At 54.3% G+C, this 15744-nt stretch overlaps 1 protein-coding gene across 4 annotated transcripts in view; it reads left to right on the top strand.

Moving 5' to 3' along the window:
- The window catches only part of PDLIM7 (PDZ and LIM domain 7), an 18119-nt gene extending 2375 nt beyond the window's left edge, over positions 1–15744 (top strand). The window contains exons 3-13 of one of the 4 annotated variants that reach the window (XM_025924790.2): positions 2562–2713; positions 2794–2824; positions 3833–3849; positions 4097–4233; positions 4401–4437; positions 5407–5468; positions 5623–5860; positions 6860–7040; positions 14923–15043; positions 15136–15251; positions 15406–15744. In XM_025924790.2, coding sequence (XP_025780575.1) covers positions 2562–2713; positions 2794–2824; positions 3833–3849; positions 4097–4233; positions 4401–4437; positions 5407–5468; positions 5623–5860; positions 6860–7040; positions 14923–15043; positions 15136–15251; positions 15406–15492 — 1179 coding nt within the window. In that variant the 3' untranslated portion in view covers positions 15493–15744. Of the gene's footprint in view, positions 1–2561; positions 2714–2793; positions 2825–3311; positions 3431–3832; positions 3850–4096; positions 4234–4400; positions 4438–4677; positions 5018–5397; positions 5469–5622; positions 5861–6859; positions 7041–14922; positions 15044–15135; positions 15252–15405 lie in introns of those variants that run through there. The other 3 variants (XM_025924788.2, XM_025924786.2, XM_086681808.1) reach the window with 3 other exon arrangements.

Raw genomic sequence — 15744 nt, 5'->3', positions numbered from 1 at the left:
GAAACTGCCCTGCCCCTGGGTAGCTTACGGCAGTTGTCCCCCCAACTACACAAACCCACCTCTATGCAATCTTCAACTCTTGCCAGCCCTGAGAATGTATTCGACATCTCCCTTTCCGGGAAAGTGCTGACCACTGTGGCTGGGGAGCCATAGGCTGGACTCTGAGACTCAGTTTCTTCATTGGTGGAGATGGGCAACATAGTAGCCTGAGGGATGGACTTTAAGATGTGGCCTGTTGGGGGCACTCTGGGCCTGAGGTTCCTTGTCAGCAGCCCCAGCTGTGGGTGGGGCCACAAGCTGAGCCCAGCCCTGGAGTTGGACCTGGGCCCTGATGGGTGGTGGGGTAGGGTGGTCTTTTCTGAGGTAGGCCAGCCCCTCCCTCCCCCCTGACCCCAGGGAGGAGGGAGGGGCTAGGGCTGGCTGTGGGCCCAGGCCTGGGAGATGAGGTAATGTCTGAGACTTGGGGGTTGGGCCGCTCATTGGAGCCCTCAGGCTGACTCACCCCCACCCCTTGCAGTGTCCAGCCCTCTGGCTTTTCCCCTCCTTGAATCCTCAGGCCTCCCTGCTTCTCTAGCCACCCCACCCCACCCCACTCCCAGGGTTTTCTCCTGCTTCTCTCTCCACCTCTCTGATCACTGCTCTATCCCTCTTGTGCTTCCTATCCTCCTTAATCAGGAAAGGAAATTCCCACCCCTCAATTCCCCACCCCTCCCTGAGCGCCAGCTGCTCCTGCCCAACCCCAAGACCTCTATCTACCTCAGGCTCAGCCCACACCTCCCAGGAGTCAGCATGTGTGGGTAGGGAGTGGCTGGACCAGGTTTCCCTTCTATTGACTCACCATGACCTTGAGTAAGTCACTTCCTTTCAAGGATGTCCCTTTTCTATGCTCATTATAAGGGGTTGTTGGATTGAACTGAAAGCAAGAGAGATCTAGGCCCCAGACCCAGCCAGAGAGTAGCAAGTTGTTCTAGGTGGGCTGACCTCTGAGTTGGGTCCCAACACCCAGCAGAGGTAGCCTACTAGTGGAGCCTTAAGGTCAGCGTCAGACCTGGCCCTGCCTCTTGACTAACTGAGCAGCTTGAGGCAAGTTACATAACCTGTCTTTTTTCTCATGTGTAAAATGCATATAATCTGAGACTCCACTCCACAGGTTGTTGGAAGATTCACTGTTAGTATGTGACAGTACTAGGTGCTCAATAAATGTAAGCTGCTTTTGTTACCATGTAGCAGATGAAGAAGGAGGCACCCTTGTAACCTCCCAAGCATGCAATAGAGCCAGCTCTCTCTTCTTGCCCTAGTCAGTCTTGCTGTCAGTCTCTGCATCTGGTCTCTCTGCCTTCTGGAGATCTCTCTGGAACCTCCTACCTCCCCTCTCCCTGCCTCAACTCAGTCTGTGCTTCAGCCCACTAGGGAGCCTCCTGGGGCCACGGATAGCCAGTACCTCGCAGTTCTACCCCACCCCCCCCACCCCCGCCCCGACCTATGAAGTGTGAATTTGCCTTCCAGCACTTCCCCCATAAAAGTCTACTTAATGCCAGGCTTCTTGCCAGAAACCTGGGCAGCCCTGTGGGCTTAAACCCATGAACAGCTGTCCCACCCCTTTCTGGGTCACTGCCTCCGGGCTAGAGGGCCAGTAGGGTCCAGTGGGATTTGTCAGGGTTACCTCTATCAGGGGTCTGGGAAATACCCCACTGGAGCTTTCAAACTGCTGATGGCCCCTCCTAACCTCAAGGCCAAGTCCTGGTTCCTTCCCCGCCCCAGCACTCAAGGCCATCATTAAGTAGACTCTCTCACCCCCTGGGCAACACATCCCGTTGTCCTTTCATCAAGGCCCACCACTTCCCAGAAGTCCTTCCTGGCAGGCTCAGTTCATGCTAGTGGTGACCATTACTGCCAGCCACTATTACCTTATTTGCCACAGGAACCAGAGATTCCCAAGGCAGAGCCCAAAGGATTAGGGAAGAGGGTGATGTGGCAATTGAAGGCTTGGGGGTGACACTCTTTTACAGCCCTAGCTGACACCTTGGGCCCCTTTCAAGCACTTCATGGGGTACCTGGAGATGATGGGGGCCTGTTCCTGGCTCTCAAAGGGTCCTGGCAGATCCCTGCAGATGGCTGCAGGACAGGGTGCTGGGATTGTAAGAGGTCAGTGAGAGCACCTCTCAGCGTCACAGAGGAGCTCACCATATGCACAAGCCAGAGGGTGGGCGAAATAGCCCAGGCAGGAGGCCAGCAGGGGGTTCAAGGGCTGTGGTTGAAGTTGAGAAGCTTGGGGTTTAACCTGAAGGTGGCTGCTTGTTGACATCATAGCAGTTTCTGGGCTGCGCGGAGGAGGGTCATGGAGGTGAACAAACAACTAAATAGTGATTGGGGTGATTGTGAGGTTCAGGTGAACTCCACCCCTCCCAGATTGTTTTAGTATTCAGCAGCTGCCCAGAAATATGTTGAATGAAAAGGCCTCCAGGTTCTAGAAGTGGGGCAGCTTAAGCAGAGTTGACTAATGTTGGCTTCAGTTTGGTCTGCAGAGGCTTGGGCCTCCATGACCTTCCATCTGTCTGCAGCTGACTCCTGGAGGCAAAGCTTCACAGGCAGGCGTGGCTGTGGGTGACTGGGTGCTGAGCATTGATGGTGAGAATGCGGGGGGCCTCACACACATTGAAGCCCAGAACAAGATTCGTGCCTGTGGGGAGCGCCTCAGCCTGGGTCTCAGCAGGTACAAGGGCCCTGGCCTGTCTGGTGGATGGGGGCACCCTCAGGCCTGGCCTCCTATCACCCCTTCCCCTTCTCCTCCAGGGCCCAGCCGGCTCAGAGCAAACCGCAGAAGGTAGGCAACGGACGTGGGATATGTGAGCGAGACATCTGGGTGGTTGGAGGGGTAGGATTGGACTATTGGGCTGACCTGCCCTCCCCGGCAACTAGGAGCCTTGATACTTCCATCCCTGGCCTGGAGTAGAGGATGGGGCCAGAGCTGGGAGACTCTGGGAGACTGGGAGTTGGTCCGGGGGCTGCCGCACGGTCTGGGCACCATGCATGACTGCCTATCTGTCCGCTGCCTTCCGCTGGCCTGTGCTACAAGCCGTACTCGTCTGCCCTTTGGCCCGCGTGGGCTGAGATCATTCCTCCCAAATGGGCCCCTTGAAACCTGAGCACCCCCCCCCACCTCCCCTAGGCCTCTGTCCAGATGTGTGGGGGTGGGGCTGGAGCACCGCTGTCCTCTCCACGACACGCCAGGGGGGCATTCACCTCTGGCTGAGCGTTCCCCCTGCCCAGCGCCCTCCCTGCCCGCCCTGCCCGGCTCTGTCTCCGCCCAGGCCCTGGCCCCTGCCGCGGACCCCCCGCGGTACACCTTTGCACCCAGCGCCTCCCTCAACAAGACGGCCCGGCCCTTTGGGGCGCCCCCGCCCGCTGACAGCGCCCTGCAGCAGAATGGGTACGTCGGTCCTGCCCACCAACCTCTCACGCCCACGCCATCTGTCCAAGGCCCCAAGCCCGCTGCCCGCGCTGCTGCTCAGTCTGCGTTGCGCCTCAGCCCGGCTGGAACCATGAGGCAGATCCGTGCGGCAGTGACCCCTGGCGGCCGGGGCGGGGGCTGTAGATACAGGGCCCCTCTGAGGGTGTGGCTCCTGCCCAGGGTCTGCCCTCCTGGAGGCTCTGAACTAAGCAGGGACCCCCCCACTGGTGGCCTGGGATTGGGGTGTGGTGTCGGGCCAACTGAGCCCCAGACACTCAGTACAGCCTTGCCCCTGGCTACTCTGACCCCTTGCCATTTTTCTTCTTCCTTGTGTCTGTCCCTTTGTCCCTTTATCTGTCCATCTGTCTATTTCCTTCACAGGTGCAGACCCCTGACAAGTCAGTGAGCCCCCTCTGCCTGTTCCTTTCTTCCTTCCTTTTGGCATTCTGGGCGGTGGCCCCTCCCTACCCTAGCTGCCCTCCTTTCCTCTCACATAGCTACCCTCCCCACCCCTCACCTAGCAGGGCCCTGGCCTTGCCCTCCTCCACTCTCCTAAGCACCATAGCCCACATGCACCAATGCTGGGAGGGGCTGCCCCCACTACCCACCCCCAGCATGAAGTTCTGAGCCACGCCCTCCCCACAGACAGCCGCTCCGGCCGCTGGTTCCAGATGCCAGCAAGCAGCGGCTGATGGAGGACACAGAGGACTGGCGGCCTCGGCCCGGGACAGGCCAGTCCCGTTCCTTCCGCATCCTTGCCCACCTCACGGGCACCGAGTTCAGTAAGTGCCAGCCCAGGGCAGGGCGGACTCTCCTGCTGGCCTCTAGCCTGGGCCTGGGCCTGGGCTCAAATGGAGCCTGCTCTGGCGCCCTGTGACCTTCTGCCAGGGCTCAGGGCTGGGGTGGCCTTCTGTCTTCCCTTGGTCAATGCCTGCCTCTGCCCTCTCAGTGCAAGACCCGGATGAGGAACACCTGAAGAAATCAAGGTAAAAGGATGGGCAGTAGCCCCTCTTTCTTACCTCTTGTCTCTTCCATTCCAGCCACTGCCCTATGTCTGCTTCTGAGGGTCCACAACCAGGGCTCTCCATTTTCCTTCCTTCTTTCCTTCCTTCCTTCCTTCCTGCCTCCCTCCCTCCCTCCTTCCTTCCTCCTTTCCATCCTCCCTCCCTTCCTCCCTTTCACCTCCTTCCTTCTACTTCCTCCTTCTTCTCTCTCTGCCCCCCCAGGGAAAAGTATGTCCTGGAGCTGCAGAGCCCACGCTACACCTGCCTCCGGGACTGGCACCACCAGCGCTCTGCCCACGTGCTCAACGTGCAGTCGTAGCTTGGCCCTCACCGGCCGGCTGCCCTCTCTGCCTCTCTCTTCTGTTCCTCCCACCGAGGGCACCCCCCTTGGTTGCTGCAGCTTCTGCCTACCCACTCCTTTCCTGCCCCTGGACTGAGCCTCCTGCTGGCCTGGCAGAGAGCCTGGCTCTGTCTGACACTGCCTTCCCTCTTTGCCCTATGGTACTGCTATCTGCCAGGTCTGTGCTGGCTTAGGCATGGAAATAAACATTCTCAGCCCTGCTTTCTCCGCCTTTGTCTTCTATCTTTGTGGGCTTGTTTTGGGTGTGGGGGTGTTAGGTGTTCAAATCCAGTGTGGGCCATGCCAGTCTGGGTCTCAGTGAGGGGTAGTACCTGCCATCAGAGCTAGATCTCTGGAATGAGGAAGCCCCAAGAGCTGCCTCAGAAGGGAGAGCCCTTCTCCACCTCCCAGTCCCACACAACAGACCTGATGGCTAGAACCTGACTAGGAGAAGCTGCCCTACACATACCTCTCCCAGTGGGACCTGGAGTCCAGCCCAGCAACTCTCATGTACCCAGTCATCTCCCATGGGGCCAGGAAGACCAAGGTTGGGGGGTGGGGCCATGCCAGGAGCTCCAGCCATACAGGGCCTTGAATGGCAGATCTTGCAGCCAGGTGCCCAGGACAGAAGCCCCAGCCCCAGCCTCAGCTACACCCCAGGAACCCTGGCCTGGTGAGAGAAAGTGGGCTTGGGCCTTGGGAAGGGTGGGTAGCCTCCAGGGGCATGCAGGGTGAGGGGGGGGGGCTCCAAGTTGCCCCTGGCTCGACCCTCTGACACTTGGGGTCCCTGGGCAACCCCCTGGAGCCACTTTCCTTGGCCCTGGCAGGCCCTACCACCCCCAGCCCCACTAGCCGCCCACCCTGGGCTGTGGACCCTGCATTTGCTGAGCGCTACGCCCCGGACAAGACCAGCACGGTGTTGACCCGGCACAGCCAGCCAGCCACACCCACACCTCTGCAGAACCGCACCTCCATCGTGCAGGCAGCCACTGGAGGAGGCACAGGAGCAGGTGGTGGCAGCAATGGCAAGACTCCCGTGTGCCACCAGTGCCACAAGGTCATCCGGTGGGTGGCCCGGTTCCTTTCCTATCCTGGCCTTTCCTGTCCTAAAGCCTGGCCCTGGCATCTTTCCGACCTCTGCTCCCCCGTCTGCCTCCCCACTCATCTCAGCTGTCACTGTGGGAGGATAAGGATTCAGTTCCCCGTTGCAGTGGGGGCAGGGACCTGGCCTAGGTCCTCAGATTCTGCATCCTGTATTACTTCCCCCACCCCACCCTGCATCAGCCTCTATCAGTGTTTGCCCTGCTGAAATGGAGGAAGTACCAACAATACATTCAAGCAGCACCCCTAGAAAGGCTGCTGTCTGGGCAGGGAAGGGCCTGCCCCTCCCAGCTCCTCTGCTTCTCCTTCCTGCTCACTTGGTCTCTGCCAAATCTCTGCTCTCAGAGTAGACAGGCCAGAGGCCTCTCTCTCCTTGCACTGTTCCCTGGGGCCCAGCAAGGTCACACAGCCCCCCAGAGTCAGTATGCTGGCTTCTAGAATCTTGGTAGTTCTCAGCCCTGGTCTTGCACTGCTCTCGACTCCTGTCAGCTCTCAGGCTCTGCAGAGAATCCCCTTCTTCAGACACCCTCATTTATTTGGGACCTGCAGGCCCTTCTCCAGGCCAGATGGACTAGGCAAGTGGGACAGGGTGGGCACCAGGGTCGGTTCAGGTACCTACTGGTTTTCGGAGCTGATGGGCACTCTGGGCCTCCCGTCCCCAGGGCACCAACTCCTCTGGTTTGTCTCATTAGGCCCAAGTCAGCCGCCCCCACCCAATGTAATCCTCCTTATTCCAATGCTGCCTCTGTCCCCATCTCTTGTCATCAAAGCAGCACAGTTTCATCACTGTGTCATCACTTGGGTCACCTCCCAAGCCTGTTTCTCCTTTATTTGGAAAATTGGGAGAAAGGGTTTCCCTTCCAGGCTTCAGAACAGGTGTTCACTAAACCCACTTGGGCTCTGGCCAGGACCTCCCACCTCTTCTGCATACACTCCCACTTACTGCCCTCGCCTCCCTCTTAGGGGCCGCTACCTGGTGGCACTGGGCCATGCATACCACCCTGAGGAATTTGTGTGCAGCCAGTGTGGGAAGGTCCTGGAAGAGGGCGGCTTCTTTGAGGAGAAGGGTGCCATCTTCTGCCCCCCCTGCTATGATGTGCGCTATGCACCCAGCTGTGCCAAGTGCAAGAAGAAGATCACAGGCGTGAGTAGGGCTGGCAGGTGGGTGGGAGGGTGAATCTGACCCTGTCAGCATTGAGGAATACTATTGAGCAACTCTTAGGCCTAGAGGCTCTCCTGTCATGAGCCCTTTGGATCCTTAGCAGCTTCATAAATAGGCTGCTACATTGGCCTCATTTTGTGTTAACCAGGATCCTCTTAACAAATGACCAAAATCCTGCTCAGAGGGGCTCAAGCAAGAGTGTACAGGTTTCCCCGGTTCTCTGAAAGTAGAGTGTTCCTATGAAAACTTTCCCAAGCCAAAATGGCATAAAGTGAAGAAGCAAGTACTGTTCATTTATATGGAAAAAAAACTTGAGCATTCCCAGACCCAAAAAATAACCTCTTGTAGGCTTTTCTGGTACCTTAGGACACATCTTGCTAACAGATGCACGAAGTAAATTGAGATAAAGCACAGATGCTCATAGACACAGTTCAGAACTGTGGCTGCTTGATGCTGAGATGCTGAGTGTGGTTTCTAGGGAAGGAGCTGGGCGGGGCCGCTTGCTGCTCAGGGTACAGGGTGTGTGCTGCCTCAGTGATGGCTCACTACAAAACAAAACGCTGAACGCTATTTTCACTTTTCGCCTTTCTTCCTAAAAGCAAAATTCCTTATCGGATTCCTTTCAGTTGGCAGGTCTCTCATAAAAGTGAGGTGGTGTAACATTGACATTCGAAAAGTGAGGGATATGTGTATCAGCTCAAATAATCAGAACGCCCAAGGGGCACCAACTTCAGGCCCTGCTGACTGCAGGTCTTGGGGTCATCAGGACTTTTTCCACTACTTGCGTCTGTTTTTGTCTGCATTGGCCTTGTTGCCCGCATACTTTTCCCAAGAAGGTGGCAAAGATGGTGCCACAGTGGTGCCAGGGTTACATCTCCCCAGCTTAGCACTGCAAAGAGAAGCTTGCACCTCCGTGCAAGCTGATGCGTCAAGGGGCCTGGTGCTGATGCTCACTGGAATAGCTTGTGTCACATGCCCATCTCTCGACCAATCCCTAGGACTCGGATTAGCCAAGCCCAGGTGACACCCACTGAAGCAGGGGTCAGGCAGCCCTACCTGAACCATAGACTGAGTGAGGGAGGATTGGTTCCCTGAAATAAAACAAGATGACATTACCCAAAGAAAGAAGGTAGGTGCTGATGAGGCCAAAATAAGAGATGCTGGCTGTGTCCGTGGGATTGCATTCAGCTGCAATAACTAAACCCTACTGCAGAGATTTAAACAGAAGCGGTTATTTACTTCAGCCATGAGAATTCCAGAGTTGGGGCGGCTGGGTGGCTCAGTTGGTTAAGCGTCCGACTTCGTCTCAGGTCATGATCTCACGGTTCGTGAGTTCAAGCCCCGTATCAGACTCTGCCATCAGCGTGGAGCCTGCTTGGGATTCTCGCTCTTTCCCTCTCTCTGCCTCTCCTCTGCTTTCAGTCTGTCTCTCAAAAATAAAAAAAATAAACATTTAAAAAGAATTCCAGAGGGGCACCTGGGTAGCTCGGTCAGTTGAGCATCCGACTCTGGCTCAGGTCATGATCTTATGGGTCGTGGGTTCGAACCCTGTATCAGGCTCCGTGCTGACAGCTCAGAGCCTGGAGCCTGCTTTGGATTCTGTGTCCCCCCTCTCTCTCTGCCCCTCCCCCACTCATGCTCTGTCTCTCAAAAGTGAATAAAGATTAAAGAATTTTAAAAGTAAAAAAATAAAAATAAATAAAAAGAATTCCAGAGCTGAAACAGCAGCTTAAGGATGCCTATTAGTCTTTTCCTGCCTTTGGCTCGGAAATCCTTAGCATGTGGACCCTTGTCCCCAAGCCTATCATATCATGGTTACCAGATGACTACTCAAGCCCCAGGCCTGATATTCTTGTATATTCAGGCAGGAAGGAGAGGGAAGGGCCAAATGGCATTATTTTAACAAGGTTTTGCTTTTTGACTCTGGAAGAAAAACCAGAAACTTGCATCTTCATCTCTGTGTTTGGAATTGTTATCCTATGAGCACCTGGGCTGTGGGGGATTTTGGCAAACTCAGTATTTTAGCCTTTGTCTCCCATAAGAAAGGAAGGGGAAAAGGAAGAGGGTCATGACAGGCTTTGGGGAGGCCAATCCATAGTGTCTGCCATGTCAGTGCATGAGAGGACAGAAACTGACAGGTAACTCAATGTGTCTGAAGGGCATAGAACTATGGAGTGACAAAGCCAGAAATGCAGACACACAAATTTGTGATTCAAAATCCTGTTCTTTCCGGGGCTCTGGGGTGGCTCAATCGGTTGAGCATCCAACTTCGGCTCAGGTCATGATATTACAGTTCATGAGTTCCAGCCCCACATTGGACTCACTGCTGTCAGCACAGAGCCCCGCCTCAGATCCTCTGTCTCCCTCTCTCTCTGCCCTTCCCTTGCTCATGCTCTCTCTCTCTCAAGAATAAATAAAAACATTTTAAAAAATAATAATAATCTTGATTTAAAAAATCCTGGGGTGCCTGGGTGGCTCAGTGAGTTAAGTGTCCAACTCTTGGTTTTGGCTCAGGCATGATCTCACGATTCATGGGTTTGAGCCCTGCGTCGGGCTCTGCACTGACAGTGTAGGGACTGCTTGGGATTCTCTCTGTCTCTCTCTCTTTCAAAGTTAATAAACACTAAAAAAATCCTGTTCTTCCCACTGAAACTAAGCACACAGTAGAGCCTGGCCATATTTTCTGCAGGGCAACCTAGCTGCCAACAGGAGCCAGGCTTGGGACTTTGGTCAGTGTGTGTCATGAGCAAAGAGTGATGGGCCATCTGCCTTCCCCCATTCATTCTCTTAAGTGTGGGCAGTGTGCCAGATAGTGTGACCCATGCTTGAGGACACGTTGTGAAGTAACAGGTCCTGCCCGCAGGAGCTCACACTAGGATGGGAAGACTCAGAGGATGTCAGGAGCCAAGGGTACAGTCAGAGGCAAAGGGGGCAGAACAGGCAGGGGTTCCTGTTGCATATGTATGGAAATTGACACCCAGAGAGGAGGAGAAACTGCCCAAGGTTACAGAGCATGAGAGCTATGCTGGAGTGGCCCCAGGCACTGTTGACTCCCCGCTTGGGCTCTTCCTGACATTCATGCCTCTCCTTATTTCTGGATACAGAGGCGGAGGTACCAGATGTGGCCAGAGAGCTCTGTGGTGATGTTCATATTAGTAAAGATTACTTTGAGCATGAGCAGTAGAAAACTCAAAATAGTGGCAGCTTATTTCCCACTTAAGAAAGTCCAGAGGTGGGCAGTCCAGGACTAGTAGACAGATCTAGGCTTCTGTATCTTGATCCTTGGCCATTCTCAGCACAGGCTTACTAAACAGTCCAAGAAGACCCTTGAGCCTCAGCTAAAATCTCCACGTTTCAGCCAGCAGGAAGCTGGGAAGGGAAGTAGGAATTGAAGTCTTGTGGCAGCCATCTTTAGAAGATGCTGCCACCCAACCCTTGTGCTTCCATCCCATTGGCCAAATCCCAGTCACTTGACCCTGCTGAGCTGTAAGAGAGGCTGGGAAATATAGTATCTTTGGGGCAGTCATGTGCCCAGCAAAAAATGGAGGTTCCATCAGTAGACAGGAAGGGGGAATTGGATATGATCACAGTCTTTGTCACTGTAATGCCAATTTGTGTTGTGGTACACTTAAAGCGTGTAGGCATCCAGCTACACAATTGTACTATAGGAAGTCAGTTTGGTATTCCCGTCTTTTAGATGAGGGAATTTTGCCCAAGATCATAGTCATTTCCCAGCCAGCCTAGGCCACACCCCATTAGACTGTTTTAACAGAATGGGCTGGATCCCAGAACATTTCCTGAGCTGGGCATCTACAAATCAAGGCCCTCCTGTTCAATGACTGCTCTGTCTGTGTTACACTGCACTCTTGTCCTACCTCACTCCCCCTTCCCGGGTGGGCAGGGTTATCACCCAGGCCACAGATGGGAAGCCAAGGCTAATAGGGCCTGGCTGGCTCCCAGGTTCTGGAGTAAGCCTTGGGTGGCAAACCCTCTCGTGCCCCAACTCAGGCTAATGTTCCACAGAAACTCAGGGGCCCTTAGCTTCCCCTCTTACAAGGACTCAGGGCCTGACAAACTCTAGGAAGCCCCCACCTCACCCTGGGGGGAAGGTGAAGGAAGCTTACCTCCACAACCTGCTGGGTGCTCCATGCCCTGTCTGCACCCAGAGCTCAGAACTGTGCCTGCCCTGGGAGATCAGCGTGGAGCACAAGGAGAGAAATACAGGACAAATTGTCTCAGTGGAGGTGGAGGGAAGCAGCACAGCATGAGTGACACATTAGATGGGGCCTACCCTGGTTTGGGGACCGCATCTGGAATCCTATACTCTTTTCTTTCGTTCTTTCATTCTTTCTCTTTCTTTCTTGAGAGAGAAAGAGCACGAACCAGAGAAAAGGCAGAGAGAAGGAGAGAGAGAATCTTAAACAGACTCCACACTCAGCACGGAGCCTGATGCAGGGCTTAATCCCATGACCCTGGGATCATGACCTGAGCCAAAACCAGGAGTCAGACGCTCAACCAACTGAGTCACATAGGTGCCCTTGGAAACCTATACTCTTTAGGCTCACCTCTCATCACTAGCCCCTCTCCAGTGCTCCAGTCATGTGGGCCCTTTCATTTTGCCAGTGTGCTGTTTCCCTTACCACAGGGCCTTTGCACATTCTGTCCTCTCCACCAGGAATACTAGTTTAGCACCCTTTTTATCTTGTTCCTTCTCATCTTGGACTCATATCATTTCCTTAGGAACACCTCCCGTGAGACGTAATCCTTCTACCAGGCTAGGGCTCCCACAGTTTGCTCATTACTTCCCAGTCCTTTTGCCCCATCTTTTCCCCAGGTGTGAACTCCATGGGCTGGGACCAGGGCTGTTTTGCTCTTGCTTTAGATTGGGCTCTGTGTACAGGAGGTGGTCAGTAAATGGTTGAAGGAATGGATGGAAGTGGCCTCTAAGCTGAACTTTAAAAATGAGTAGGAATTAGCTTGAAGAAGGGTCAGGAAAGAGCACTCCAAGCAGAAGGAATAGCTTGTATCACAAGGTAACACCTGGGAAGGGTGTGAGATGAGGCAGAAGAGGTGAGCGGGGGCCGTGTTAGGAGATTGGAGCTGGGGCTGATGAGGTCAGCTGTGCTGCAGCAAGCTTCCTCTGGGAAAGGGGAAACAGAGCTAGGGAAGGGAACAGGCTGCTGGGGCCTGGGTCAGGGCAGTGGGGATGGGAGAGGCAGACAGATTTAGGAACTAGGGCATAAAATAAACACTGGTAACTGACTTACAGGTTCTTCTGAATACCAGCAGAAATCTGCCTCCCTGCTCACACATCCACTGGACCCAGCTCTGGGCTGCCCATGCTCTTGCCCGAGCCCCCTGTCCTGCCAGCTTGCAGCCAAGTTCCTTCCCTTGGACCCTTGGTCCGCTCCTTGAAAAGAGGCAACACCAGACATGGGAAGAGCCAGCTTTGAAGCTAGCCAGACTTGGGCACAAAACCCATTTCTACCTTCTCTTGACTATGTGACCTGGTGCAAGTCACTGTCTCTGGGCCTCACTAAAATGGTGGCAGTAACTTCCTGGCCAGGATGGTTGTGAGGTATATGTGAAATGTGACATAGATGCAGAGGGCACAGATAGGCCGTCTGAGAGCTAGGTGCCGCCCACATGTCTTGCTTGGTCTACATTGTCCTTTTAAATTAATGGGCAATAGGGGCTTCTGGGTAGCTTAATTGGTTGAGTGTCCAATTTTGGCTCAGGTCATGATCTTGCAGTTTGTGAGTTCAAGCCCTCCATTGGGCTCGCTGCTGTCAGCACAGAGCCCGTTTCGAATCCTCTGTCCACCCCCTCCCCCTGCTCCTCCCCTGCTCACACTCTCACACACACTCTCTCAAAAATAAATAAACAACAACAAAAATAATAATAAATTAGTGGGCACCATTTGAAAATCAGATTTCACTTTAACACCTAGATTTCAACCTGACCCTTCCAGGCATTTCTGTACAAACTGGTCTTCACCATCCCTACAGGCAGAAATAGGTGCTCCCCCAATGACACCTTGGCAGGCACAGGGTCTGGGACCCCCAACATAAATGTAGGAGCATTCTTTTTTTTTTTTTTTTTTAACGTTTATTTGTTTTTGAGACATAGAGCATGAACGGGGGAGGGTCAGAGAGAGAGAGAGGGAGACACAGAATCGGAAACAGGCTCCAGGTTCTGAGCTGTCAGCACAGAGCCCGACGCGGGGCTTGAACTCACGAACCGTGAGATCACGACCTGAGCCGAAGTCGGACACTTAACTGACTGAGCCACCCAGGCGCCCCTGTAGGAGCATTCTTACAACAACCTGCAAGGCTGGGATTAGGTTCCCAGATCACAAGGGAAGGAACCAACTGTCAAGAGGAGGTAACTTGGCCAAGTTACCCAGCTAAGAAGCAAGGTCTGGTTGGAGCCACAGATCCGACCCCCTCAAAGCCCCACACTGCCCTCTGCCTGCTCTAGATCTGAATGCTGCTGACCCTGGTTGGCCCAAGGGTCCTCAGGATTGACAGCCGAGGCCAGTGAGAGCACAGACTCTCCCTGAGCCTCTGCTTCCTCCCACTCCAGTAGTGCAGGTTAACTCGCAAATATTTGCTGATGAGCACCCACAGAGACAGGCACTGTTACAGTATATCCACTAATAGAACAGTCACAACTCGCTCCCTCCTGGACTTTACATCTGAGCAGGAAGAAGGGAGGAAAGGCAGATGATAAGCCGTAGACACAATAAGTAAATTACTTGGTGGTGTGTTAGTAAAAGTGTTCAGGGATAAAGAGAACAGAGTTAAAAGTATTGGGAACATGGCATTGGAAAGGCAGATTGGGGGCACATGGGTGGCTTAAGTCGGTTAAGCATCAGCTTAACTTCAGCTGATGGTCAGCTGACTTCAGCTCAGGTCATGATTTCATAGTTCGTGAGTTCAAGCCCAGCATCAGGCTCTGTGCTGACAGCTTGAAGCCTGGAGTCTGCTTCGGATTCTGTGTCTCCCTCTCTCTCTGCCCCTCTCTTGCTCGTGCTCGGTCTCTCTCTTTTTCAAAAGTAAATAAACATTTAAAAAAATTTTTTTAATTAAAAAAAAAAAGGAAAGGCAGATTAGGAAGTATTAACTGGTGTTGTCAGAACGGGCCTCATGGAGAAAGGGATATTGAAGCAGAAACTTGAAGGCAGTGAGGGGTGAGACGTGGAGATACCTGGGGTAGAGCAGTCCAGGCAGAGGGGACAGCCAGCATGAAGCCCCAAGACTGGCGGGCCCGGTGCATCAACCATAGGCAAGAGTCCATGTGGGGAGCTCAGAGGATACAGAGGCCAGAGGGAAAGGCAGGGAGGCATTCGAGCAGAGGGGAATGTGGTCTCAGGTTGGTATCAGTCTGTAGGGGCAGAAGGAGGAGCTCAGAAGTCAGTGTTACTGTGCATCACCAAGGCCAGGGGTGCCTGAGGTTCACATCCCACGTCAGATAGGAAGTAAGAAGTGGGCAAGATCTGGATTCACCTTGAAGGCGGACCCAGCAGGTGTTCCTGGAAGATCCAATGTGGTGCATGAGAGAAAGCAGGGCATATGGCCTGAGCAGATGGAAGGATGGAGTTGCTGTCAACTGAGATAGGGACTGCTGTCGGGGAGGCAGGTTTGGGGTACAGAGGTTAGGAGCTGAGATTTGGACACGGCAAATCTCAGAAACATAGTGGACATCCGCGGGGAGACCTCAGGGCCGGAGGCAGAGTGAGAATGGTGTATGTGCAGATGTAACATTTACCACAGGAAGGAAGAGGGCCCAAGGCCAGCCTTCCTGTGTCCCCAGCTCTGGAGAGGAGGGGCCGAGCTGCCTGGTGACTGTAGCATCCTCCTAGGAGATCATGCATGCCCTAAAGATGACCTGGCATGTGCACTGCTTTACCTGCGCGGCCTGCAAGACGCCCATTCGGAACAGGGCCTTTTACATGGAGGAAGGCGCACCCTACTGCGAGCGAGGTAGGGGGGTGGCGAAGGGGGGGCACGGGTAAGGGATGGGGGTGGGTCAGGCCAGAACCCAGTGCCCCCTTCCTCTCTGCCTCCATCCTCAGACTATGAGAAGATGTTTGGCACGAAATGCCGGGGCTGTGACTTCAAGATCGATGCAGGGGACCGCTTCCTGGAGGCGCTGGGCTTCAGCTGGCATGACACTTGCTTCGTGTGTGCGGTGAGTGCCCCCTCCCTGGACTTGGGTCTCACCCCTGTGCCATGTTCTTTACCAGCCTCCCTCCCACCCCCTGCCTCTGGAATTCCTGAGAGGTTGGGACGGGGACTCTCCTGCCACCGCCAACCGCATGTGACTTGACCTTGGCTGTCCTCAGATATGCCAGATCAACCTGGAAGGAAAGACTTTCTACTCCAAGAAGGACAAGCCCCTCTGCAAGAGCCACGCCTTTTCCCATGTGTGAGCCCCTCCCATCCACTGCTGCCTCATCCAGCCCAGCCAGAGGGATTGCCAGTTCTTGAGTCATCACCCCAGATTTCTGGGTAGAGTTGGCAAAGGTCACCCCAACCCCAATTCCTGGCCTGAGCCTGGGGTTCCCTGGGCCCTGCCCTACCCCCTCCATTTCCCGCCACTCCCTCCACCACCACCACACATCGGTGCTGGCCACACCAGTCCCTGTTCACATTCAGTGCCACAATAAACCTATATCCAGCTA

The sequence above is a fragment of the Puma concolor genome, chromosome A1 (assembly GCF_028749965.1).
Source record: "Puma concolor isolate L17-30 chromosome A1, mPumCon1.1.hap2, whole genome shotgun sequence".
Lineage (NCBI taxonomy): Eukaryota > Metazoa > Chordata > Mammalia > Carnivora > Felidae > Puma > Puma concolor.
Note: the sequence above shows the minus strand (reverse complement) of the source record. Positions and strands in the feature narration are given on the sequence as shown.